A 27,580-nucleotide genomic window follows, 5' to 3' on the forward strand; every position below is an offset into this window, starting at 1 on the left:
TTCGAGTACTCCAAGAATTCTTCAAACAAAACATACCTTTTAATTCTCTCTTCTTATGGATCTCCAGCCAGTTTCTCACGAACAACAACAACAACAACAACAAAACCAAAAACAACCAACCACAACAAACAATAAATTCGTCTTCTTCTGTTTCCCCTTAAAATTTGCAAACAAAGATTTCTCTCATGTATTATTATTTTTTCTCTTTTTACTCTTCTCTTCTATTCTTTTCTACAATATACTAAGCCCACTTCAGCCTCAATATCTTCTTGGCATTGGTTTTTTATCCAAAATATTACCAAAAACTTCTGAAAATTCTTCAAAAGCTTGTGATTTCTCTTATGGAAAGTGGGTTTGGGATGAAAGTTATGTTGTTGATCAATATACTGAGAATTGTCCGTTCTTGGATCCCGGTTTTCGATGCCGAGAAAGTGGTCGCCGGGATTTAGATTACCGGAAATGGCGATGGCAACCTCAAGGTTGTGATCTTCCAAAGTAAGTGATTGTTTTATTCTATGATAGGTATGTTTTTTTATTAAAAAAAAAATCATTTTACATATATGGTATGTACGTTAATTACTATTGCATGTCTCCATATTTTTTTATATTTGTTTTGCCTCATTAAATTGTTTCCCATAATTTGTGTTTTTTGCCACCTTTTTTTGTCTTCTCTCTTGCATCCTAAACTTCTTGAATTTCGAGAAATGGTTTTAATTAATGTTAGAAAAAAAACCCAAATATTTCTTCTTTTATTCCGGAAAATTGAAAGGGTAACAAATTGTAAAAAGAAGCCCTTAATTTCCTTAGAAATTATGTCAATGTGCGATCATGCAACAAATGGCTAATTCACAAAGTGTGGCATTCTTTCTTTCAAGATAGTGCTTTCATGTTGTTGAAATCATAAGGTGTGAAAAAGTTGTAGCTTCATGATTACGATCAACTCATCAACTTTACACCTTGCTATGTCTTTTCGTGATGATTTAGTTTTCTTAAAATAATTTAATCAAGCAGTGATGCAATTTTAGTATATTAAGATATATATATATATATATATATATATATATATATATATATATATATATATATATATATGAGCTTGCTAGTGTACAAAATATATTTATACAATATGTTATGCATGAGACAATTATTAGTAAATCTTTATGATAAGAATTAATTTATAACTTGATGAAAATGGCTGACCTACTATAATAGATTAAAGTATACTGATAATGTAGAAAATCTTTTTATTTTTAATTTTTAAATTGATAATCTTAAAAAGGAAAGTAATCTTCTATAAATATCAAATACGCTGATAGTGTAAAAAACTTTTACACTTACGATATTTAAATGGGAACCTTAAAAAAAAAAACTTCTTATATATAACAAAAACATTTGGTCTGCCTCCATTACCAATAAATTTGGATTAAATGCTTGTATCAATGTGTAGACAATACGACATAGAAAACCGACCGTGCTTTTATTTTTTTTCTTTTTTTTTCTCTCTTTTGAACTATACAAAATAGCTGGCGCTTTATTAGGCAGGTCCAGATGGACTCATTATCTTTCTTGCCTTTTATAAAAAAAAAAAAATCTTTCTTCTCTTTTTCTCACAATGCTGGAAAGTTGGAAAAGAAGGATTTGATTCCTAAATTTGGAATTAGTATGTCCGAAAGGAGAACAAAGAAAGAAGCTTTCAAATTAGTGGTATAATACAAGAAGACCCCTTGTATGGGAGATTTTGATTACATGGATTAAGGATAGTTTCCTAATAAATTCCTAATTAATACGACAAATTTATTAAGAATACTCTACTCTATAATTCTCAACATTTTCTTGACCTTCAACAATGACATAATCTTTAAGAATATTTTACATGATATTTTTGAAGATTTTCTGGACTTTTCAGCTGTAACTAGGGGTGGCAAACAGGTGGGTTGGGTCGGATATGAGCGGGTCGAAAAAAGCTAATTCAAAAAACGAATAAATTATCCAACACTGTCCGTATTTGAGACAAATAAAAAATTAGTTATCCGGCGGATAATATGGGTGGAAAACTGTTTTCTTTTAATCATTTTGCCACCTCTAGCTGTAACTATACTACATGTGTAGTCGGAAGTTTTTCCCCAATGAAGATATAACACCGTTATAAATAAAATCTTGCGCTCGTACATGTTTTCAAACTTTCACTTAGAATATTTTCTTCCATTTTTGGTTTTTAAGTTTGTAAGTAACACTGAATGTTGCAGGTTCAATGCAAAGGATTTCCTAGAACGGAGTCGGAATGGTCGTATTGTTTTTGCTGGAGATTCCATTGGAAGAAACCAGTGGGAGTCTATGATCTGCATGCTAGCACAAGGAGTATCTAACCTCTCCACCATATATGAAAAATCTGGAAATCCGATTACCAAACACAAAGGTTTTCTCTCTATGCATTTTCATGAGTACAACCTCACTGTCGAATATTACAGGGTGCCTTTCCTAGTAGTTGTCGATCGACCTCCGGCGAATGCATCGAAAGAAGTGCGAGGAGTGATCCGGCTAGATAAGTTACACTGGTATTTCACGAAGTGGGTTGAAGCAGATATCATTATATTCAATGCTGGACATTGGTGGAATGAAGACAAGACTGTTAAGATGTACGAATTCAAAACATCCGCGAAAGTCCTAAGCATTTTCATTTTTGTCATTTACAATTACAATTATATCACCCTCCCTCTGGACAAGAGAGTTCTTCAGTTCCGACTTAAGGTTGTGAATTCGAGTCTAACAATTGGGGAAAAGGTGAAAAAACAAGATGACTAGAGGAGAGTAATTAGAGGATAGTTCAGGCGAGTGGTTGTTCTAACTTAAGTAGAAGAATAAAGCTCTATGACAGTAAGGCCAAAAGCGACATAGAACTCTCTTTTTGCGCAATCGAATTAGGTGAGATTTAACTTTCTTACTGTCATCAACTCTTACTGTTAATAAGCTCTTGTAGGCCGCGACTTCAGCTTGATGGTTAGGCTACCATAGCATGAAGTCCATGAGTCGGCATTACGTATAAAGGATTGGAACTACCACGAGCTTAGAGTAAGCTTAGTAATACATCTATTTGCTACTATGATGGCTTAGCCATGGTTCGAGTAGAGATGATTTTGGGGTGGAGTTGACCTGATATGCATGTGTGTATGAGAGGGATGGAGGGAGGGAGGGGGGGGGGTTCCACTAGCCTTCCTTGTGGTTCCATTGATCGTCAAACTTAGCTTTGTTGCACTTATCTTTCCCTTATACTGTTATGCAGTTGCCAAGCTTCTCATTTTCATATCAGAGCACGATAACTTTAAAATAAGATGGTTCGTATTACAGGGGCATCCATTTCCAAGAAGGACCAACGGTGAACATGACCATGAACGTTGCGGAAGCCTTTCAAAGATCCTTGAATACTTGGGCCTCCTGGGTGATTCAAAATACCAAGGCTAAAAAGAGCCACATCTTCTTTCGCAGTTTTTCACCAGTACACTACAGGCAAGTACTTTGTAGGAACTAATCTGTTGCAACACAAGTACATGGCAATAACCACCATTTTGGCTCCACTGATTGATACTATGTGGTGTTGTGGTTGAAGGAAATTTGTTGAAACTGATTTGCAGGGATGGAGCGTGGAATGAAGGTGGCCATTGTCACACAAATATAGCACCAGAAACGGACCATACCAAGCTGGAGAGAGAGCCAATCAACAATATATTCATTTCTGAGGTAGTCAAGCAAATGGAAAGTACAAGGAGAAATATAACTTTCCTAAACATTACATATCTAAGTGAGTTCAGGAAAGATGGTCACCCCTCAGAACATCGTGAACCCGGTACCCCGGCGGGTGCACCACAAGACTGCAGCCACTGGTGCCTACCGGGAGTGCCAGACACATGGAACGAACTTCTTTACGCCCATCTACTGTTGAATGGATTTAGAACCAAGTTGAAATGAATTTGATGGTAGCACAAAATGACTCTGTTTTCATATGCTTTGACCTGGGCTATTCATCAGCCTTTTCAGTTGGATTCACCTCAGTTTCCATTTCCTTGACTTTCTCAAGCTGCCTTAGGAGGTCCAATCTCTCTGGTCCGTATGTAGAAGGTATCTGCCAAGAAGAGAAATCAACCAGTTAACACGGCAGATAGGCTCAATCAAATTGACAGGAAATTCATGATCAAATACACACCAGAGATGGCACATATCTCTGAATTGCAGCCAGCATAGCAGCGTGCCCAACTGCTGTAACCTGCAAGAAAAATTACCCCATGTCAGCTTGCACTAGATCAAGCTCCACGAGTAGTAAAGACGTGAAGTGCTGCAATCATGTAGCAAGAGAGAGAGAGAGAGAGAGAGAGCTTGTTCAAGTGGACTATTTTTCTAATTGCAGCTCAGCTGACAGACTTAACACAGAAAATGCCCTCAGAGCTAGATCAGTAGAGCATCAACAACTATGCAATTATCGTTATTAGTAGCATCACTACACTTAATAATGCATTACCCAAGCTCGAAAACCATGACACTAAGAGGAATAATCAACGGGTACTTAGTGCCAGTTAAAGGTCCTGTCTTCAGTTACAGTTAATACTAATATCCTCCTTAGTTCACATACAGACCTTGGACATGCATGACAGTGAAATAGCTTGAGAAATAGAAAAAGAAAAATAAGCAGAATTTCAATCTTTATTGGAACATGAACTGTTGTTACCTAATTAGCCAGTGCTTTAAAAAATTTGCCTGATAAGGAGCAACGGAATAGAACTACTTACAGGGAGAAGCATAAGAAATCCAATTGGTACCACTGATGCCAAGTCAGTTAAAGTTCTCCGCAATGCTTGCTTCTCTTTTTCTGTCAACTCATCCCCTACTAAGGACCTCCGAAGTAGTCCTAAAGCTGCAGCAACATCGATAGCAAGAAGCTGAGTTCCTTGCCAAACATCCTGGACATGGAAAATCCTTATTACTCTCTGACAGTCACTTAATAGACAACTACGAATTCTTACTATTTAACTGTTACAGAAGATAATGTGCTGAAGTCATGGTTTCCTAACAGAATAGTTAAACATGGAAAACCTGTGTATGCATAAGCTCTAAGTTCTAAACTCTACTTTGAATGCTTATGAGAACTCTTTTACCTCCAAGTAAACAAAAAAGACACAGGAAGGTGGACCATATGGAGGCAGACAATTGAAACACACAAAAGTATTATGAAAAAGAAAGAAGAAAACGAGTATAGACATTAATAAACAGCACTAGAAGAAAGAAGAAGAATAGTTAATAAAAAAGTAAACAATTATATAATAGTACTAAGACCAGTGGAGTATCCCAAACCGTATGCGACCACTAAGGTTCAATTCATGGATGTTTTCTTTCTTCAGACAATTGGTGGAGTTAAAGGCTAATAAAATGTGCCATAGATCTATCCCATTCCCATGGAATTTCTCAAAGGTAGTTCAACGAAAATGAGGTCACAAAGCAAAGGAAAACCACACTAGGTTTCTATTCAGATGAAATATGAAGCATCAAGTGAAACAGCAGAAAATAGATCCAGAGCATAATACCGTGCTTGTTTCTTTCAGCTTGTCTAATGACTTCTCGATAACACTCTCCTTTTTCTTCTGAGGAACCAATTGAGTACTTTCAGCTCCTGCAGCATATGTGGAAGTGCGGTCTGCCTTCTGAATTTCCTCCTAGAGTAGAATGCATCGACAACAATCTGATAAATTTTCAGGGATATAAAAACAGGCCATGCAGCTCAGAAACATCACTGTCTGGAAAAATAGCAATATATTGAAAATGAACTTAAAACAAATGAAGCTGGGTCATGAATGGCCTAGACTGCGAGTTGGAGGTGCTAGAAGCAGTATCCATAACTAAGTTACATAAGAGGACCCCTGCATCTGATTTTTCTTGTCCACAAGTTCAAGAAGAGATCAAGAAAGGGAATGAAGGGGACAGATGGATGGCTGTCGGTCAAACACCTGACGTCTTGCACAACTGTCTCCAGACTTCGAGCAAAGAAAAACTTCAATAAATCTGTCTATAATGCAATATGGACAGATAACTTGTCCAGACTCTTGGTTAGTTGCAAAGGAAGCATGCCTAACTCAAGATTACTTGATGCATGTTGAGAAGGGGAATGAACTGCTCAAGATGTTATTTTTGATAAGGAAGCAGAGAGAATTAATCATCTCTTCTTACACTGTACAGTCACTGATTTGCTGAGACAACTTTTTTTTGAAGTTATGCCCAAGTCTACCGGAGATATGTTATCTTGTTGGAACAATGTTGGAGGTCCAGTTAGGAAGAGAAAATGGTGGAACAGCATTCCTGCTGCATATGGTGGACTATTTGGAGGGAAAGAAACATAAGATACTTTGAAGAAAGATCCAGCAACGTGCAAAAATCAAAATGAAATGTCTACTTTTGTTTCATTTTTGGTGTAAAGAAGAATTGGTAGAAGATGTTGATACGCTGCTAGATATCATAGAAGCCTTGTAAGAAGAACAAGGACCTACTTTTGAATTACGTAATGTACATATGGTTTCCAGCACCTTATTTGTGCTGATGATATATAATATTGTTGACATTCTCCAACCAAAAAAAAAAAAAAGAGTTTATTTTTGCTTTGTTTTGGCACTAAGTTTCAAACTTTAGAGAAGTGATTATACATATACAACTTACATCTTCATGAGGTCCTTCAAAAACCACAAATATCCTTGGCTGAACATGTATGCGGCCCCATAAACTTGTCCGGATTTTTTATTTAGGCACTTGAACTAAAAGTTGTACCTATTGAACACTGACGTATGTTAAAAATGTGTCTATCGAACACATTTTACGATTTTGTGGATTTCTGAAGGTGGTGGATGATGACAATTTTGTGGTGGTGGTGTAAAGCTGCGGTGATGGTGGTAATGGTGGATGACATCAATTCTTCTTTAGTTCTTTTTTTTTTTTTGGCTGATACAGAGAAAAGAAGACCAGCAGCAGGGGCTGAATTTAGGAGGGATTCTGAAAAATCTGATTGGCAGAGAAGGCTGGAGATGGAGAAACCGACAAGAACCAGTGGACGTTTTGACGGAGAAGGAGGATCCGAGTGTAAGCCGGCACTTACTGTTGCTGCACTTACAGTTGCAGCACTTACTATTGTTGGAAGAGACTGTACTTTTGTTTTAATAGGTAACACGGAAAAGATGAAGGGATCTTGGCAATGACGACATTGTTTGATGGTCTTGGAGGGACCGAGAGAGGGGTGAAAGTCTGGTTTTAGCCAGAAAAGTAGCAAAATACAAGAAATCCTAATATCTTCCTCTTTTACTGTTAAAAGTTTTGTTATGGTGATACTGTTGATGTTCTTGTATGTTGAGAAACTTACAGAAACATGACTAAGAATTGACTCCAACAGTAAATGTCCTCGATAGCAAATAGAAAACTTTGCAAATGACCCTGGGCTTAACTCAACCCAAAAGCTAGCCAAAACCATATAAAGTAGGAAACTACAGTTCATATACTTGAGTAGTGTGGGACTCTAACAAAAGCATACAAGTGCTGTAATGTGCTTCTCCATGGGTATCTGGTAACCATGTGTGTAGGGAAATAATCAGCGATTTGACAGCAAAAGCAATAAAAAAATTCAATAAAGAATATTATTTCTAAAATCACAGGATATGACTGATTAACTGATGTTTAAAAATTTAATGTTGGTTCGTTAGAACCATATAAAGCAACACCAAAAACTCCCATTAAGAGAAAACCAGAACCTTCCTCCGTGTACAAAATAAATTTTGTAGCTGAGTATAGATGTTTCTTTCTTTCCCACATGGCTAGAAGTCGATAAACAGGAATACCCCCTTCCCCTTCCACGTCCAAGGCTGGATAACTGTTGCGTGGAGTAAAATAAAATGGATAGTCCAACATTGAGTAGCAGAAAATCAGTGATGGGCTCGGCTTTGAAACCAAATAAAAAATGAACACAGAGACTAGCTCAACCCGGAACCTAACTCATGAGGTGAGAAATGTTCAAGACTACATAAGGAAAGTGCAACCAATACACTTGACGAGTGTGGAACTCTAACAAAAGATGAGCACAAAACTATAAGATCTTACATAAAGCATAAAATAGATAGTGCCAAACTCCACCTACATCTTATACACATTTAGCATGGACTTATTCTCCAAATTATAAAAGAATTGGAAGTTGAACCTCTTACATAAGGGTAATATATCTCTTTTATGGGAATTGATATTGACAAAAGGTCCATGCCTGGCGAAATAGGCCATCATATTATTTAGCGCAAAATAAGATGACCAGAATTTTTCCACCATTCACGTATTGTCACAACAGTAGTTACAAACAGACAGAAAATAAAGAATAAAGACCAAAAAACCATTTTACAATGAAAATATTGTACTGCTTTCACAAGCAAGATAAGCCATGTTCGACTAGAAGAATGAAGTGGACAGGTATACGTCAATTAACAGGAATACTTATGTATGAAAGAGACAAAAAGAAAGCAGAAATAAAAAGGCCGTCTACAGCAGTTAGAAAATACCTCATCATATTCATATTGATCAGCACTTCTTTGAACCCGCATCTCGAGTTCCATTAGCTCACTCCTTAGTAGTTCAAACCTTCGAACTTCATTTGACTTTGAATCCACAACGCCTGTACTCTCTAATGGCTTTTCAGAGACATCATCACCCTGCACTTAAAGAATGATTCTCAGTGACTTGGAAGAAGAAAGCATATTTCTTTGCAGAAATTTGAATTATAGAAGAATTCCATAAATGTGTAACCAGTCTAAGGAGGAGAAAGCATTGTAACAGTGGCACGGAAGCAATTGCATAAATGTGCAACTAGTCTCAGGAGGAGAACAGAATCATAAAAAAAAAGCAGTGTTTGCTACTTGTTTGACAACTCTTGACTAAACCATGTTATTACTTGCTTTCTATAAAATTACAACGGTTCTTGGTGATCCGTGCTTCAATTTCTCTAATGAGAACTCGTAAGGATGAGTTAAGTGAAAGTTTCCGATTGCGAAAACATTTGCCTAGTCAATAGTTTGAGCAATACGCTATATCTTTTACACAGGGTGAGGTTCTAACCCACCCATTCATGCACTAAACCAAGTTTGCCTCCCTGCATATTTTGTTCACCAAACAGAAATCAAAAACAAGCAATTACAGCTTCTCAAACTACTGAAACAAGACATGTAATATATAACCAAAAGGCAGAACTGGCCATGACTAATGAGCCAATCTATCGCTAATGGTTAACAAGCATTTGAGCACATATCTTAACTTTGCATTATTTGTTTTTATAAAGCGGTGTCCTAGTCAACTTGCACGCACCTCAATAATTACAACCACTACCTCCCACAAGGTCACTCTGTCCATCAAGGCTTACATAAATGGAAAGAAATCCCCTAGTATTTTTTGTCTCTGCTAGAATTTAACCCCCATGTCTCCAAAGTTTGCACCCACTTAATTGATTGCTAGGCCACGCCTTTGGGTGCATACCTTAACTTTGCATTATTTGAGAGTTCAAAGTAAGATTATTTTTTTGGGGGATAAGGTAAATAATTTTATTAACAATTGGGGAAATCTGTATACAAGCCGTACTAACAAAAGGAAGAGAACCTACACCAAAATATGGTTCTCAACAAAACAGACCTAATCCTCTATACAAATAGGGACATCATGAGTACACCAAAAAGAAACTAGGAGCAAAAGACTACTTTGCATCTTTACAAAATCTTGTTCTACCCCTTCAAAAGCCCTTCTATATCTTTCTTTCCAAATAACCCACATTATCGTTTAGGGGCCCAACTATGCAACGCCTCGTTGCCCGGCATCACCCATTGTATCCAAACAAATTAAGGACCACCCTCCACAAACGATTTGCCACTTGACAATGCAATAGGAGATGTTCTACATCTTTGCCCGAGCGTTTTCATGAAACACCAACTAACATAGGCCATCATCCTCTTCAAATTTTCCGTTGTCAAAATCACTCCTTTCGCCGCCAACTACACAAAGAAACACTTCCTCGATGCTCTAAAAATCCAAATAGAGCAATGAGGGAAGATACATTCCTCTCTCCCTAACAACCTCTTATAATAAGATTTGGCGATGAATAATCCATTTCTACCCTTTTGCCATCTCGATACATTCGTACTATTGGTCGATGTATCCAACCCATACAATATCTCAACCAAGTTGTGATATTCTCCCAACTCCTAATCTTATAGGTTCCTCCTGAATCTCAAATCCCAATGAACTAGCCCCTCATGAGATCTACAAATTTGTTGGACTGCCATCCCTTTTTGTCAAGATACTCTATATATGTTAGGGAAGGCTTCCCTCAACTCGTTCTCCCCACACCACTTATGCGCCCAAAAACTAATCTTGCTTCGATCCCCAAACCTAAAAGAAATATTTCCATTGAACCCATCCCTTCATAATACTCCTCCATAAGCCACATCCAAAAGATGTTGTGATGTTTCTGATCCTCCATCCGCCTTCGATAACTTTTTCCACCCTTTAGCAATCTAGAGTGAAAGCTAGAGTAATAGCAGAAGTAATAATAGTTTTTGACCAATCTCAAAGATTCGAAGTGGTGTGCAAAGGGGGAAGGAGATACCACTTAGAGTATGAAATCAAAGTGTAAAAGTAACGCAAATGACCAATGAATGGTATCACTTTAGAATAAGCTCAAGCTTGGTTGTTCAATAAATAGAGCAAACATAGGGACTAAATATTCCGCTCTCCAGAGTATGAATTCAAGGTGTAAAGTTATTGAAAAAGGTATATTTAAGAAAAAGCACAAATTCGGTTCTTTTATAGACAGAGCAAGAAAAGGACTCAAGCGCGCTCCCTCTCTCTCTCTCTCCCCCTCCCCCCTCCCTCTCTCTCTCTCTCACCCACAAAAAAAATTGCAGGAAGAACTTATGCATATAAGAAACATTTTATGCATAGAACGTGCAGTGGCAGAGAAATTCGAGAAGAGAAAAAAGGAAGCAGGTACGTCCCTTTTTTATTTTGTTTTCAAAGCAGGTACGTCTTTTACTTTTACAAAAGAAGAATAAATCATTTAAAAAAATCTAACCAATCCCCTTTGCAATAAATGGTAAGCATAGAGTCAGTTCAAAGGTATACAGTATCATTAGCAGTTGATGGTGTCTGGTCTAATGATTTGCTAGGCCGGCGTCCTATGAAGCTCCATAATCCCTGTATCCTAGCAACAAGAATCCACAATAACAAAATTATATGTGTGGGTGTATGCGTGTGGAAATTAGCAGAACAGTACAATGATACATAACATTGGTACTAAGAGGCATGCTTAGCCTTTACTCTTCACAGCCCAAAATAAGCAAAGAGTTGCTGGTTACCTGTTGTTCCCACTCCTATTATGACCATCATTGCTGTCCTTACGTCTAGAGAACTTCTGCTCATCACTGCTTGATGGTGGAGACATAGTAGCATCATCCTCCTAATTCATACATATACCCAAACAAGAAAGAAGAACTAATCCCATTTCAGAAAACATTTTTTTGTTTTTTTAAATAAAGAGAATGCAGAGTTTTGATCACTACGGCACATTATTTGGCCAAAAAACTCTAAATGATGCAAAGGTTGGTTTAACTGCATTATACATGCAAGACGAGCAACTTGAAGATGATTATATGGATTTCCATGGAAAGAATTCGCCATTTTGTGCTCCACAGGGCATAAATTTGGTTTTCTTATCCCTATTATGCAGTCAAGAATGTCTTTATTGGTCAAGATAACAAGGTTGGAACTTAACAACAATTATGTTAAATTCAATGAGTACTTCAAAGTTCAAATACCAGCAGTTAAAAAAAACTTTCCAAGGATCTGAAACTTCATATATTACTTAAAGTATTTAGTCGGAAAGACAATCTGGTGACTACATGTTCACCTTTTGTAGGCACCTACTCAGTTGTATGCTCTCTTATCTTCTGGTGTCTTTGCAATAATGTCAAGGTTTGCTAACGAAAAAGATTGACTTGCCATGCCAAGCCAAGGGCTCTCAAAGCTAACTTGTAAGTAATGATGTTGGCCTTCTTGAGGTACCAACCCCCGTCGAATGAGCTAGGTATATTAGAGTGGGCAAGAAGGCAAGTCATGCTTCTTTTACTGTAAAAGCTGGACCTTTCCATCAGAAATATAACACCAAATATATTTCTCATCTACCCGTTATGTATCTCCAAAGAAAAGTGTATGCAAAAACTGATACAAGGGGAAAAAAATGACAGAATACATAGACGGTAAATTTTCATTTGGACACCTTAACTAAGGGACTGGCCTATTGAACACCTTATGTTGCCGAAATGTGCCTATCGGACTCATATTTGGCAGTTCCAAATAAACTCAAAGGCATAAATGTTACTCACTGCTGACATGGCAAATAAGACCAATGAAGAAAAGACACGTCAGCAAGAAGAAAAAAAAAGTAAAAGGAAAAAAAAGGGTACCAGTAACTGGAAAAGAAGAATCCCGGCGAAAGTTCATTGATCCGATTATGTTGAAAGAATCTTTCCAGACTCTTAGTCTCTTTCAATCCTCAAAAGTCTCCCCAGTTCCCCCATTTTTCCCTTTTGCTTTTCCCACGGCAGAATACATTTTCACAAAAATGGTAAAAATTCCGACCAGCAGTTCAGACAGATCAGGATATGAACTAAAGTCCTCCTCAAACCACCCCACCAGTATTGCTCTGATTGCTATAGGCATTCCAGTCTACATTGTCGTACCAAGTCTAGGGAGTTGATGGATTTATATTTGGTATTTCATTCGGAGTTAAACCATCGACTATCTGGTGTTGATGGATCCACTTTCTGAACTTCATGATTTCTGTTTATGGAGGAAGTCATTTGATTATCATAAGGATTTCTATCTTCACTCTTATTTCTGCTGAGCAAACCAAAGATGACAACTAGTAGAATCAGCACTACATTGGCAGTATCATGTTGGAAAAAATGATGGCTGGAATCTGGAGAAAGAGTTGGTCAGAAGTTAATATTTCCAGCAAAACATGCTCAAGTTCGGGCGGTAGACGTGCGATCTGCCATGTCACCAAGCCGTGTTCAATTGACACAATTTCGACAGCATAAGGTGTTCAATAGGTCGGAACTTTAGTTAAGGTGTCTAAGGCCTCATTTGTTTGCACTTAATGAAGGTTTGAATCTTAATATTTCAGTCATTAAATGCGTTTGTTTTTCTTATTTTACAACTACTTAATGGTCTGAATAGATCTGAATGATTATGACCTATGATAAAATCTTAATATCATTGAGATGCTACTCATTCAAAGCCCTTCTCAAAAAAAAGATGCTACTCATTCAAAGAATTATGCAAAGATTGACATTTCACCACTACTCCATCCACTTTCACCGCTAACCAACTCTCCCGTCCACCATTATCAACTTTCACCACCTACCACCCACCACCACCATCCTCAGTCACAACCATTACCGCCGCCAATCACCATAGTGAGCCATCGCCTCCACTAGCCACCTTTGAAATAATCACACCAATCATCATTAGTATAATACTCGCCAATCACTATCGACAATCAATACCATCAGCACCATTATATATTGTCAACCACCGCTATCAGTCACTACCGCCATTAACTATCACTATTCATCCACCATAATTATCAGCTAGCACCATCAACCACCATTGTTAACCACTATTGCCACCCACCATCACCACTAGCTACTACCCACAACAACAACCATCAGCCAGCACTACCACCAACCACCAGCCCCAGTCGGCACCCACAACAACCACAACTACAATTAGCCATCACCACCACCAACCACGGTATAACTTTTTAAAAATATTTTGTTGATATAGTATTAAATTACCTAGTATTGTATCTGAATTTTATATTTATTAATTATATAGTATTCATATCTTCATACAACATCTTAATATGAAGATGTGCATTCAGATTCACGGACTCTTAATCGCAATTCACATCTTAATATTCAGATGTGCATTCAGATTCAAATGTTTTAAACTTGAAAAAAACAAATGACTCCTAAATGAGAGTTTTTACAAGTTCATACTTCACAGAGCTGTCTTTGTGTTCTGCCAAAGACAACCAACATAAAAATCAACAGAAAAGAATTTTCTTTTCTTTTCAGTTTAAGTCTTCATCTCATATTTCCTCAGCAACAACTATTCATTAAAGGAAGAACAAAAAAATTTAAAAAACAAAAAAAAGGAGGAAAAGGAAGAATTGTATGGGAAATAGGAACTAAAAATACCCAGCTGTAATCCCTGCCCCACGTCCATAAAAAGGGAAAGTAAAAAAAGATGGAAATAAACGTAACCCACCCCCGCCCCCTTAAATCCTCCAGTGCAACACCAATATAAGATATCCAAAGGTTGAATCTAAGAGAATCGATGCAATTTTATAAAAATGTCAGGACTGAGCAGGACAATTTTGAGATGGCAAAAACTTGATAAGACTTTCTTCTTTTTGAAATGAACAGCAGAAGATACCTGCTGTAAGAAAGCTGCCTTCGTCCTAAACGAAACTTCAAGAAATTCAGCCTCTTTTTTAAGTCTTCGTATCCGTTCAAGGTCAGAACAGGCAGCTTTCAAGTGCTCCTTCTGTGAACTAGTGCTTGACATATGCAGCTCCTGAAGCAATACCTCTAGCCTTACCAAAGCCTCTTCGACACTCTCCAGTGCCTAAAATGAAATGCCCAAAAAATGTATCTTCAGATCCATAATTTAATCCTTAAGACAGAGGAAAGAGGCACCTTACAATGTGCCATTGGAATCAAGGTGAAGCACTTTTATAAGTCAGGTTTTACGCCAGAAATAGAAATTGATACAAAAACATAATCAATGAAAGAAGCTGATTGCCTTTTACACTTTGTTTAAAAAATAAAAAGAGGAAGCCCATCTACACTTTGTTTAAAAAATAAAAAGAAAAAGGAAATGAAAAAAGCTGCACGATTACTTTGGTTTGGTTGCAAGATAACACAGAGAACGAACCAACTAAAGAAAGTTAGAGCAAAAAAAAAATTCATTTGAATAATAAAGCCTGGGGAAACCAATTGAAGAGCAAGGTCTCGCTCCCTTCCTTCTCTTTCACATATAAAGGTATGTGGCTTCTACCCAAAGAAAATTATCCAAATCCAACAAGTAAAAGGTACCAATGAAATCCTCAACTACTTTATCCTCCTAATCAAGAGTAATACTAATCTTGAATAATCTTGGGTAAATGTTGTGGACAAATGTAAATAAATAATAATGTTCCCTTTCTAAGGACTTGAACTTTTTCGATTAAGAGGGAGCACATTAAAGGTATCAAAGAAGACAGAGATCCTAAATTCGAGTCACTGCCATTTGACATCAAATAGTTCCACATGTTGGTCTATGGAAAAAAATCTCGACCCGCACTTTAAAGGGGTGTATTAAATAAATAGAGAAAGGTTTAAATTTTAAGGAAGTGGTCTGACAACACAACCATACAATTAAAGATTGAGATACCATCTCGCTGCGACTTGGAAATATAAGGAAGAGATAACCATATTAGGGCAGGAATTGATTAGCCACTAGCACACATATTACTTCTCCACTGACTACTGAGGTCCTGGAAAGTAGTGAAATGAAGGTTATCGTTCTGCCACATACTGACTGCACAAAATTCAGATACACTCCATCATTAGCATTTTGATAGATCTCAACCCTAGATTGGCACGGCAATTTCATTTCATGTCACTTTCCGAAATTGTAAATTCAGTTGTTGATCCAAGTTCCACGAGAGTTCCAATTCAGGCCAAATGATATTTAGCTAACAAATGGTACCTAGGCTTGTACAAGGTCTAGAAATGAAAGTTAAAGGGGTGTGTTGAGAGCATGTTAAGGATTGCTTTCCCCCATACATTTCTAAAACAGAAAGAGATGATGGCGCAACAAGTCAGAGGGATGCAAGAAAATGGAGATCCCTGGGACCAGAGGTATGCTCTACAAACTAAATGTCACCACCATCCCCCATGGACGAGGATTGGAGTGTTCTGAATAAACTCATAATACCACAAGCTTCTGGTGAGGGAGGAGTCGGGCTTCCTGTATATTTCAGTTTGGATTTCTAGGGCACCAAAAAAGGTATGCTTCTTCGCTTGGTTGGCAGCGAGGGGGGGAACTTAGAAAGCTGAGAGTTTAATGAAGAGTAGGATTCCATTGCTGGTGCTTTAGGTGCAAACATTCAGGCAGAGACTTTAATCACCTCTTATTGCGTTGTCAGATGGCTACACGATTGTTATGGGAAGTCTTCAACTGATTCGGTGTGCAACAGACAATGTCATGTCCAATGAAGGATACGCTACATAGCTGGGCCTTCAGACGAAGGAAGAGAATATGCAGGGTATGGGATGTTGCCCTTTAGCCATCATGTTGATTCTGCGGAGGAGAGAAATAAGAGCTTTTGAAGTAATAGACTTGAAGACTGTTTATCCACCGCCACGTCCAAGGTATTAGAGAGGCACTCTTAGATATTATCACATCGCATGAGGATAAATGCAACAGAAAATGCTTCATTTATAAGAGGTAATACCTTATCAAAGGAATCTGTTTCTTTCTTGATCTGTGAATAAGCTCCAGTGCGAGTCCTGTCCATGTTTTTTAGCATTGTTATCAACATGATTTCCATATCACATGTGATTGAGTTTGTATTGCCAATGCATTTGACCAAAATTCCATAAATTATCAGAATAAAATGACTATCACAACAAGAAAATAAACAATAACTACCTTTTCAAAAAAAATAAACAATAACTATGAACAAAGAAAAACTAAGGACGTTAAATAAGCCAGGCTTACTCAGCACATTTTGAAATTTACTAGGATAAAACATAGATTCAAATAAATACAATTATTTAATTCACTCATATGGTACCTTGTACCCAACAGTGTGGCTTAGTGATCAATGAATTGGGTACTAAAAGATACCATGTTAAAAGGTGATACCATGTTAAAAGGTGTATACCGATTCATCTAAAAGATTAAGGAGTCGTTTGGTACGATGGTAAGTAAAAATAATCATGGGACAAAAATTTAGTACCACCTAATCCCTTGTTTGGTTACTAATCCTAGGGTAAGTTATTCCAGGATAAAAAATAGTACCGGGATAACTTGTACCTGCCAGAGGGTGGAATAGTAATTCCAGAATAAGTTATCCCAGGATAAAACAGTAAAATTGACAATCCCAGGATTAATACAATATACAAAAAGTCAATAAGAAATAAAACCAGAATAACTAATCTCAGCATAACTAATCCCAGTATAACTAATCCCAACATAACTTATCTTCAAACCAAACAACCCCTAAGTTGTTAGAGAGGAACACTCCTATTCATTATTTTACATCTTCAACGAGGTGGACCAAGTATAACACATGCCAATGATTCAAAGTTTGTGCATGTTTCCTGAGAGATATAATTAGTTCAATAATGACTAGGATCAAGTATAGATCAGTCATCAGTCTATTTCTGTAAATTAAAAAACCACATGCCTTTACAGGTAAATGGAAACAATAACAGTCAGAACACAAAAAGGGAGAGAGAGAGAGGAAGAGGAAGAAAGTCAGCATTAGCTCATTTTTAACTTACTTCTCAATTCCAAGATCTTCCCTGCATTTCTTAAGCTTGTTATGCCTGTACCATTCATGTTAACACATTGTTACTAATTTCCTTTATATTCACTTAATTGATTGAATATTTCCAGCTTCCTTACCCAGTTGAAAGAAATCTTGCTGCCTTGACATGAGAAGGGTCCTCCAGCCATTTACTGTATTTGATGAAACTCTGGGTCCAGTAAGAACACACATCTAATACTAGTGGGATAGCTTCCAAATTTGGAGCACCTTCTTGTTTACTTTTGTGCCCAATAGTGCGGATGGAATTAGCAGTAATGCCTGGATAAAAAGGAAGCCAGTCTAGCTCTTCACACACAACCTATCATGTAAGGATATTTCAGTTTATGTGCCACATAAGTGTCCTAATGACAATTTCTTCATAAGAATGCTAACCTCCACGTACAGTTGATAAGAGCTTATCGATGCAAGTTGAGGATAATATAGTACGCTGCCTCCAATTAGATACCTATGTAGAATTTAAAAGGAAAAGTTGGATATAATGGAGAGTATATCAGTATAGTCTAAGATCAATGAACGAGGAGGACAAAAATAAATTACCTAATTAATTCTTCAACGGGCTCGTCAAGAGTACCAAATCCATTTTCAGAAAGAAAAGCCTGTGTGCTTCTTCCCAAAGCAATAAAGAAACCAAATATAGCCAGATCCTTTTCCAGAACCTATGATGTATCAGCAATAAATATAAAAACCCGACTCCAATGTTCAAAATACATATTCAAGTCGGAAATGTGTAAGGCAACGACCTCACATAAATGTGTAGCAAAATTATTACATCTCATACAGCTTTACTGCATTATTATGCCACGGTAATTTATCCTTGAACGGAGACTTATATTAGCCTCAATACCTTCTACAATATATTGATTACTCCTCCGTAAGCTTTTCTCAGGACATTTCAGAAAGCACCAAGTGAAATGACAGTGCATGTGGTGTTTAAAGACGACACACTAATATATTGAATTACATTGGCATACTGAAAATGTGCCAACCCATTTTTTAGCATCAATTTACATCCTTCTTTAACAGTACTAACTACAAAAGAAAACTTATAGTGAGTAACATTAGACTTCTAAATCAATGGAATGTATACAAAAACAACAACAACAACTACGCCTCAGTCCCAAACAAGTTGGGGTCGGCAATATGAATCCTCATTCCTTTCATTTAGCTCAACTCATATCTTCATCATTATCGAAATAAAATAAAAGTGCAAGCAAATATATATATATAGTAGTAGTAACAACAACAACAACAACAATAATAATAATAATAACAACAACAACAACAGAAGTTCTCTACCAAGTCTAAAATCGATGGAATGTATATCTATAGAAAAAGCAACTTGTAGCGCATGGAAACTTACTATTTCGCTTGTTCTAACTTATAAATGAACTCAGGTAAATATCCATGAGTCACCTCTTTGAAAGAAATTCGAGCGAGGTGTCACATAAGAAGAAGAGCTTTGTTCTAACCTCGATACTCTCACTTGTGGTGAGTCTGGACCATATTCTCTCTCGATCTATAGCTCGCTGAAGCTGCTTTTGGACAAGACTCACCCAGAATATAACCTCGTCAGTTCCTGAATCGTTTTGTACTCTACATACTGCAGCTCTGGGACCAAAATGAACAAGAAATTCTCTACGCAGACCAATAGGCTTCACGGACTGATAAGCCTGTCGGAGAGGAATAAATTCGACAAGCATGTTCATCAATCTTCCAAGTGTGTCTGGAATAAGAGACGAAAATTGTGTACACGACAGTTTTGCAGCACCAAGTTTCATAACCGCTGCAATGCAACTGAGTGCAAGCATAAGGAGTGATACAGCACTTGCATTTCCAGGGGACAAAGATGTTTGCTTTCTGGTCCTGAACAGAGAGGAACCTAATTAAGCATCAATTAATACACACACACACACACACATATATATATGTATATATGTGTATATATATATATATATGCAGAATATCAATGTATTCATGGTTCTTTCAGTCAGTACATACACTGTAGTAGCAGCAGCAAATCGCTGATCCTTCTCAAAGTAATTCACAAAGGTGGTAACCACTGCTGGAATTTGCTCAGACCAAAACCAATCATAAGCTTCAGGTTGCTTGGCTAATAAACTATCTCTAATCACGCTCTCCAAAGGAGCAGATTGCCTCGATAAACTTCATTGATGCAAAAATCACATCAGAATAATATGTTTCAAATCAAATGGCACTAGAGAGGGAAATGAAGTTGTTCACATCAACCAAACCAAAAAATTGAAGAGGAGGAACCAACACAATAAAAAAAAAATAAAGAACGGAGTCTACTTGTCCTTGGGGCCAAAAGTTCACAATCAAATGATCGTTTATACTTCAGAGACAAAGAAATTGGCAATTATGTTCAACTTTTATAAGGCACATGGTATGCACAGTTACATGTGGTATATTTAAAAGAGCGTGCAGTTCCACACCAAAAAGCAATGGGAGAACATCCTTCATTTCTATCTAGCTTAATATAAGCACTATGCATTATGCTGTAGCTAAATTCAGCTAAATGCACTCACTGACATATACCAGAACCCCAATTCAGCAATACATAGCATTCATTTATATAGCTGTGGGAGGTAAGTGTCAACAATCATCTTATCCTAGGGCCAATGCTAGATAATAAACAATGCACAAGTAACACAAGAACTCATAGCACTGAATATCCTCTTCTGCTATAGAGCAAAGGATGAAACTTGAATACTTGATCAAGGGATAATATAAGGAGATGCGGACAAACTCGGGAAAGATAAAAAAACAAAAATAGGATTCAGGTGTACGAGCTAAATGACAAGCAATTTCTCTTAGAATCCCCTCATTCTCGGAGACTGAACGAAGTGGCACCGGAAATCAGAGACTGTTACTGAACTGCTGGGCTACCAGCAGACAGTTGTCATCCTGAGGAGAAGGAACTTAAAACATGTCCAGATTAGGTTATTTGGAATTCCCGCTCCTACGGTAGGACAATTTATTTGTCAAGATTGGAATCAGGTGTGGCATAACGTAGATATAGATGCCGATGCCAGTCAACTGATATGAGAAAAGCTGAGTTCTTAAGTAGCAGGAATGACTACCATCAACGTTATCAGTGGAAGTCGACAAAATAGCAATCAAGATCCTACTATTAATAGATCGAAAATAGACTAGACTTCCATGTTGCTAGGAAGTGAAATTGCTAGAAGTGTACCACATTGAGAAACGTAACGATAGTAGTATATCACGAGGTATAAAGGATATAGGTGTCAGATATTTAAACACGTCCCAAATTCTCAATTATTTCCCTCGTATATCTTATTTATCACCTGGTCTAAGACATCTAATGAGCAATTACTCGCTTCACATTCACCAGCGACATACGAAAAGAGAAGATATTGTCATCAAAATACTACGTTGGCCAAAATATCAATCAAAAAAAAAATACTATGTTGGCCAAACTATTCTGTTGGCCTTCTATGCTGGTTACGTCGATCAGATTATTGTTTGAAGCAGTCAACCCAACATGGTTTAGTAAATATAGCATAGTTATTCAAGAGTTTGGCAAGACTCGCGATGAAGCTGATCGTTTATTCGTACTGTTCCACTACTATGACATGAACTACATTTACTTGGTAAATTATGATTGTGCATGGAACATGCTTACTTATCACGAATGCAGGTCCACTTGGTGGGTAGGTGCTCACTAGGTGCCAATCACGGCCTTCTGAGTTTGGGTCATGACAGGAAGCAACATCAGTGTCCTAAAAGACCACTCTTTTGTCTAAGGATGCTAACTGTCGCACCAATCATTCAGGGGGAGGCGGGACACTGCGAGGTAGGTAGTCAAGCTAAAACGCGTTTTGGCAATCAAAAATTAGCTTGCCAATACAACTTTCAACCTACACACAAAGGTTTTATAGGTCTGAAATCCTTTAAATTCACTGCATCTTCCTTTATAATTAAAGCAATAAAAGAAGCACTACACCTTGTTAAGTGCCCGTCTGATAAAAATGATTGACAGCTCTCAGAAGGTGTTCTTACAGTGGCTCAACATTCTGGAAGAAAGTCACTATAAATTAACCTAGTCGTGGAAGCTTTATTGGGAGCAGTTTTTCATAATACTTTCAACCTTTAGTTCTGAGAAAAGGATTTCTGACCAGCCACTGTTCTGCTACGAAAACCCAGAAATTACTAAATTGAGAAGTCCATAGTTTATGTTAGATAGTAGGAGTAGAATATGTCCTAGTCCCATATGTAATAGGAGTAGAAAATGTATTATATATAGGGCTCATTATATCACTGTTATAGAATACATTTTTCTCCCCAACATTTTCACATGATATCGAAGCGTTAGTGAGAAATTATCGTTGTGCGTCATTCTAACGATATCCGGGAAGAAAGATCTCGTCGCCGTGCAATTTTCCGGCAACTTCGTCTTAGGTTCATCACTGCTACAGTGGTACTGTGCATATACCAGTACCACCATCAGATCTGAAACACTTGTGCGACCCAACTCCAAAAATCTCAGTCCCATCGAAACAGAAAAGTCAATCATCGTGTGTCTTTCCGATTGACGACTCAAGATTGATTTGCGTTATCTCCTCATCGGTAAGTGTTGTGCAAAAACCAACACTACCATCTTGTTCGGAAAAGCCAGGCTACAAAACCTCAGTCAATTGCTCCGGCAGAAAGTCCCTTACGCGCCGCCAGAACTAGGGTTCCGGCGAGCGCTTCTGACACATGCACCGGCACGTGGAGCACTTTCCAGCCAAAATTTTCAAAATTTTCTTTAGGATAGTTGTTTTGTGGGGTGATTCCGAGTCCACCAGTACAATTTCCTACAGATTCCGAGAATTTTGAAATTTTCCGGCGAGCAACATGCACTTTTTCCGGCATGAACAGTGATTTTCCGGCATGAACAGTGATTTCCAGAAAAGCATCTATTTTGTGGTGGTGTTTTAGAACCTATTTTGTAGTGCAGAATTTGCTTAGTCTCACTATTTTCAAATTTCTCCGACGACTTTTTGGCCAACTTCTGTTTATTAGCAACCACCTGGTTTTGCTGCTCAGGGGAGTCTAGTGGTCTTGTATGAAAGGAATAGAAAAGCAAGGTTTGTATGTCGCTTGCCGGCCACTTTATGGTCTAGAGCAGTCTTTTCGAGTCTAGTTTGGTAAGTTAAGCACAGTTATCCAGGAGTTTGGCATGACTCGTAGTGAAGTCGAATGATCAGCTTGCATATATTTTCACCAAGTCCCTAACTAGTCCTCATATTAGTTACATATGTAATAAGTTTGGTACATATGATTTGTATGCACCGGCTTGAGGGGGAGTGTTAGATAGTACGGGTAAAATATGTCCTAGTCCCATATGTACTAGGAGTAGAATACGTATTATATATAGGGCTCATTGTATCATTGTTAAAAATAGATTTTTCTCTCGTCATTCTCACAATTTATCTCCCCAAAGTCCTCAAATCATTCCGATTCACTATTGATCTATCAGCGATGCTATATGCCTATATCTTTGCTCTGTGTTTGCCATTTCCTGGAAATGAATACACGATCATGTCTTCTCAATAAGCTAAAGGCATCAACATTTTTTCCCTCCATGATGCTTCTTTAGCCTTAGCCTACTCTTTCAGGACTATTTAGAACGCCATTCTCAATTCAGTTTCCAACAAGGTTGTACTAGTCCGAAACTCGGTGGATAATGGCTAGCCCCTCTATCCTTCTCCACTTATTCTTTCAAAAAAATCTTCCTTTCTTAGGGCTTATTAAAAAAAATATCAGATTGATCCACCCAAATTCTGTTTTATTCTACTCTCCAAATCATTCTTCACTACATCTTCTGTCCCGTTACAAATTCAAGGCTGCTTCAAGTATCCTCGTTCTAATAGTCTGATCACACATGGAATTTATGAGCAGATTTAAATTGTATAGTACTTCAAAGACCAGTCTGAAGATGGAGCTACAGGTTGCTTTATTAAAAAATAAAAATTCTGAAAAGAACAGCTATTGAAGTACTATATTACTCAGTTCTATTTTACATGATACTCTAATCTTTTTGCTCTGTTCCAAAACTTGGCTCCTTTTTATATTTGGAAACTTTTTAACTTTAACATTCCTATTTTATCCTTAATGACATGCTCTTATAGGAATGACAGGGCATGTTGAAAACGACAATATTTTAATGGTACTCTAGATATGTTACACATATTTAGCTTATATGCAAAAAGTATTTCTTTCTTTCTTAAACCCCATGCTCCCAAAAAATGGAGAGAGTATAAGCATGTACAAAATACTGACATGAAAAGGGTTCCAATTACTGAAAATGAACAACAGTTTCAGAAAACTAAAAGGGGAAAGTATGACAATGTTTTTAGGATAAATATTAACTTTCTTGTAAATCAAATCTTTAGCGATGTCTAGAGTTCCAACAACGCATGTTAATACTTCCGTGTTAATAGTTCTACCTTGCAAGCAAATAAGAAAAATGGGGGTGCCTTTTATGAAGGAAAATGTTTTTCATCAAAATGTTATCCATAGAAAATGCTATACCTTAGGAATTTATTCTGGACCATTTCTAGTATTTAGTTGGACATAAAAAAAATGGCATATGATAATAGTAGAAGAATAGGGTAAGATGACAGTGTTCTATTGATATATTTGAGAATTAAAGGCTGACAACAATGCAAAAATGGTGATCGGAACAACTGATATGAAGTGAGAGTTGAGATATTTGTAAAGGAAAAAGACTTCCGTCCTTACGTGACCGAAGTAATTTTCCTTCTTTTGTTGGAAAATACCTAACTTGAAAAGACATTTTTCACAATTTAAAGTGACCAAATGCAGAAAAATCGGAAAACTATTTTTCAATGCACCAAATACATCCTATAACCTATATGTAGTCAAAATCATCAACCATATATCACTAGTAAGATGCGACAAGCAGAAGGTTATGCTTCTCATTCTTGGTACAGAGTTTTTACCTATTCCATTAAAGAAAGTACAATGAATTACCTTCTCTGCGTGAAAATGTTGATATCATTATCTCTTTCATCTCCTCGAGATGAAATCTCATTTGCTGCTTGCAGTAAAGAATATACAGATGCCTGAAAAAAGGATACAATGAAACCACATTGGAAAATAACATCATAAAGTGCAAAAATGAAATCTCAACATAAAACTACTGATAATGAACAGAATTATAAACTTTCGACAGCGCAGAAACCAAAATTCCATGGAAAGTATTTTTAAAGTGTCTATTAGAATCTTCACTATTAAAGGATTGTTAGGGGGAAAGAACAAATTGAGATTTTAGTAGAATGGAGTCTTTCTTTACTTTCAAAAAAAGAAAAGAAAAAAGAGAACAGTAAAAACGATAAGCATAATATTCACCACTAATTCTTTTTTCTAACACTCTTAGCAAGCTAGCAATGCATACCCAAACTTGCATAGATCTACAACTATCATTACTTAATTTTTCACACATACGAAACCTAAAGAATGACATGAGAGTATTTACTTCTTGTGCATTTATATTAATGACTCAAGTACTGGTAGCACAGTGCCCTATGCATCTAAACACTAACAAAATGAGCAAGCAGTAGAAAAATGAAGAGTATAAAGTTACCAACCTGATAAGATAACACCTTGATCCACGCAGTTCTATCACCGCCCAACCAGGCAGTTGAAAACCACGATACCCTGGATAATGAGCCTTGTTGTCTAATTCCCAGCTCAATTACTCTAGCAGCATCATGCAGTGACTGGACAAGTCCAGAACCGATCTCTTCACCTTGCATAGATTGATCTAGTTTTAGTCTCATTTCCTCCATATCACTGCTAGTAGATGGTCCGGAACTGCCATTAACTGACACCCCATCCTCAGCAGAAGCAAAAGGCAATAGGTGTAGTATTCTTGATGTTCGAGGAGTAATCCTATGTTTCCTAGAATCGGGTGATGTGTGGTTAAGATCACGATTTTCACCCTGTAACAAATAAAGTTTTGTTTTGCATCTTCTCCTTGTATTGCATTGATTATATATCAGGTGATTCAAGCCTACTACTTTCCTGTTGAAATAATAGTTTCTCACTGCTTTAACTGAAGGCCGTGGACTAGAAGAACTGAAATAAAAGAGCACAATCAGCCAAAAGTTAATGTAACTTTAAGAAGAAATTAATATTGAAAGATCCAATGGATCTAAGATATTGTGGAAACTCAAATTTAAGTAGTATAATAATGATTAACTAGACAAGGACTTTCTCTGCTAGACATGTACTAAATCAGTGATCAGTAATCCTTTGTATCTATTTACGACACAGTCTTTCAGATCAGTGTATGAATCTTCAATTTCCAGATCAATGTATTAATCATCAGATGTCTTTGTCAGTGTCAGGACATTACCAGTCAAGATGCCATTCTGGATAAACGGCTGAAACTCCAACATTAATTCCGTCATTCAAGATGTCACAATTTCAACATTACTATTTCCAGAAATATTAATGCAGGGAAGTGCCACAAGTAGCTAGTAAATACTAGCCACAATCCAAATTAGGAATGGCAGATGTGAAGGTTTTGGGGATGAAGTGAAGAACAATCCACGTCATGGTGTGGTGCTTACTAGTTGACTTTCTTTTCTTTCTTTTTTCTTGATAACCGAGAAATCCATAGTTTCCAACTTCGAAACTCGGTAGATAATGCATCATGCCCTCTATTCTACTCCACTTAAATAACAAACTTGGTTCACCGATCAGGATTCAAGCCCGTGATATGTGCCTAGCACAAATTCACCGTTGTACTACCTTTGCCATTGAAACAAAGCCTTAAAATCTGAAATGTGGTGCTTATTAGTAGACTGTTATGAATCACCTTTGCTTATTCCTAAGCTCGTTATTAGCTCATAATTGGAGTGAGTAACAGATCCAAGTATTCCTATAACCAAATGAAAGAGGAAATGTTTTCAATCTCAAATGTCTGCTTTACAATGATATACTTCCCTAATATTCACACACAAAGGCCCTTAAAAATTAGCCCCTATCATATCAAGTGACTCAAAACAATCCTCCAGCACAGCATCACCATCACAAATAGTAAGTTTTCATCATCCCAACCAGAAGCGGATTTAGGATTTAAACCCTATGGGTTCGAGCTTTAAGGTTCTTGGCATTGAATCCAATTTATTTTTAAACTTATGGATTCATATATACTATTTATTGCAATTTTATTGAATTTATACACAAATTTATACTCCGCTTCGAAAGTATTAGGTTCACGTGAACTACAAAGTTGCATCCGCCCCTGCATCCAACTGTACAGCAAGGCAGGAAGTAAAATTGATGAATTTTGGTTCATAATTCCTGCCAGAAATTTCTGGCTGAACGGAGCACTTCGTAGCCACAATCTTCATAACAATTTAGGTTTAGCATAAAAATTCCTACAGAGTGATTTACAAATCCAGCTTTATTTGTTTAAGCACTACAATAGCTATCAAAACCATTTTTCAGCTGCAAAATCAATTAAATCCTCATTATTCTTTTATCAAGCAAATCGGTCATGAATTATACTATGATTCAGCGAGTATTTCAATTATTAGCATATGATGATAATAAACAGCTATAGAAAACTGAGGTAAATACAAACAGTAAAAATTACCTAGAGCAAGGAGGATACTGATGCTGGAGCTTCAACGACATTAGCGTCGAACGAAGAACAAGAGAAAAAATTAGTGAGAAAATTCAAGTTTGAGTGTTTGGGAGGAAAAGAGAAAGAAATGGTGGGAAATGAAAATGGTAATGCAGTTTGTGGACTAGCAGGGGAACTGACGTGGTTTATCCGTAGACGTGGGGAGACGCTTGATCACA

The 27,580-nt window shown here is 37.1% G+C and overlaps 2 protein-coding genes across 6 annotated transcripts; one reads left to right on the plus strand and one right to left on the minus strand.

Annotated features, from left to right (window-relative positions):
* LOC104247377 (protein trichome birefringence-like 8) lies at positions 1-4,072 on the plus strand. Its single transcript, XM_009803374.2, has 4 exons — positions 1-495; positions 2,247-2,636; positions 3,346-3,504; positions 3,630-4,072. The coding sequence occupies exons 1-4, from the start codon at positions 56-58 to the stop codon at positions 3,961-3,963; spliced, it is 1,323 nt and encodes a 440-aa protein (XP_009801676.1). The 5' UTR covers positions 1-55; the 3' UTR covers positions 3,964-4,072.
* Positions 3,704-27,580, minus strand: LOC104247378 (uncharacterized). 5 transcript variants are annotated; one of them, XM_009803375.2, is made up of 18 exons: positions 27,372-27,576; positions 25,354-25,843; positions 24,737-24,828; positions 19,712-19,876; positions 19,183-19,576; positions 18,251-18,369; positions 18,086-18,158; positions 17,791-18,011; positions 17,667-17,711; positions 16,613-16,667; positions 14,548-14,739; positions 11,403-11,503; positions 11,170-11,248; positions 8,565-8,714; positions 5,571-5,699; positions 4,779-4,949; positions 4,199-4,258; positions 3,704-4,117 (listed from the first exon to the last, which is right to left on the minus strand). In XM_009803375.2, exons 1-18 carry the CDS (start codon positions 27,410-27,412, stop codon positions 4,013-4,015), a joined length of 2,682 nt encoding a protein of 893 aa, XP_009801677.1. In that variant the 5' UTR covers positions 27,413-27,576; the 3' UTR covers positions 3,704-4,012. The 5 variants fall into 5 exon arrangements, 4 of the variants coding, with proteins under 4 accessions (XP_009801677.1, XP_009801679.1, XP_070006516.1 ...); XM_009803377.2 differs by lacking the exons at positions 11,170-11,248; positions 11,403-11,503 and having other exon boundaries at positions 27,372-27,577; XM_070150415.1 differs by lacking the exons at positions 3,704-4,117; positions 4,199-4,258 and having other exon boundaries at positions 4,812-4,949; positions 5,571-5,725; positions 27,372-27,578.

This window comes from Nicotiana sylvestris, chromosome 7 (assembly GCF_000393655.2).
Source record: "Nicotiana sylvestris chromosome 7, ASM39365v2, whole genome shotgun sequence".
Lineage (NCBI taxonomy): Eukaryota > Viridiplantae > Streptophyta > Magnoliopsida > Solanales > Solanaceae > Nicotiana > Nicotiana sylvestris.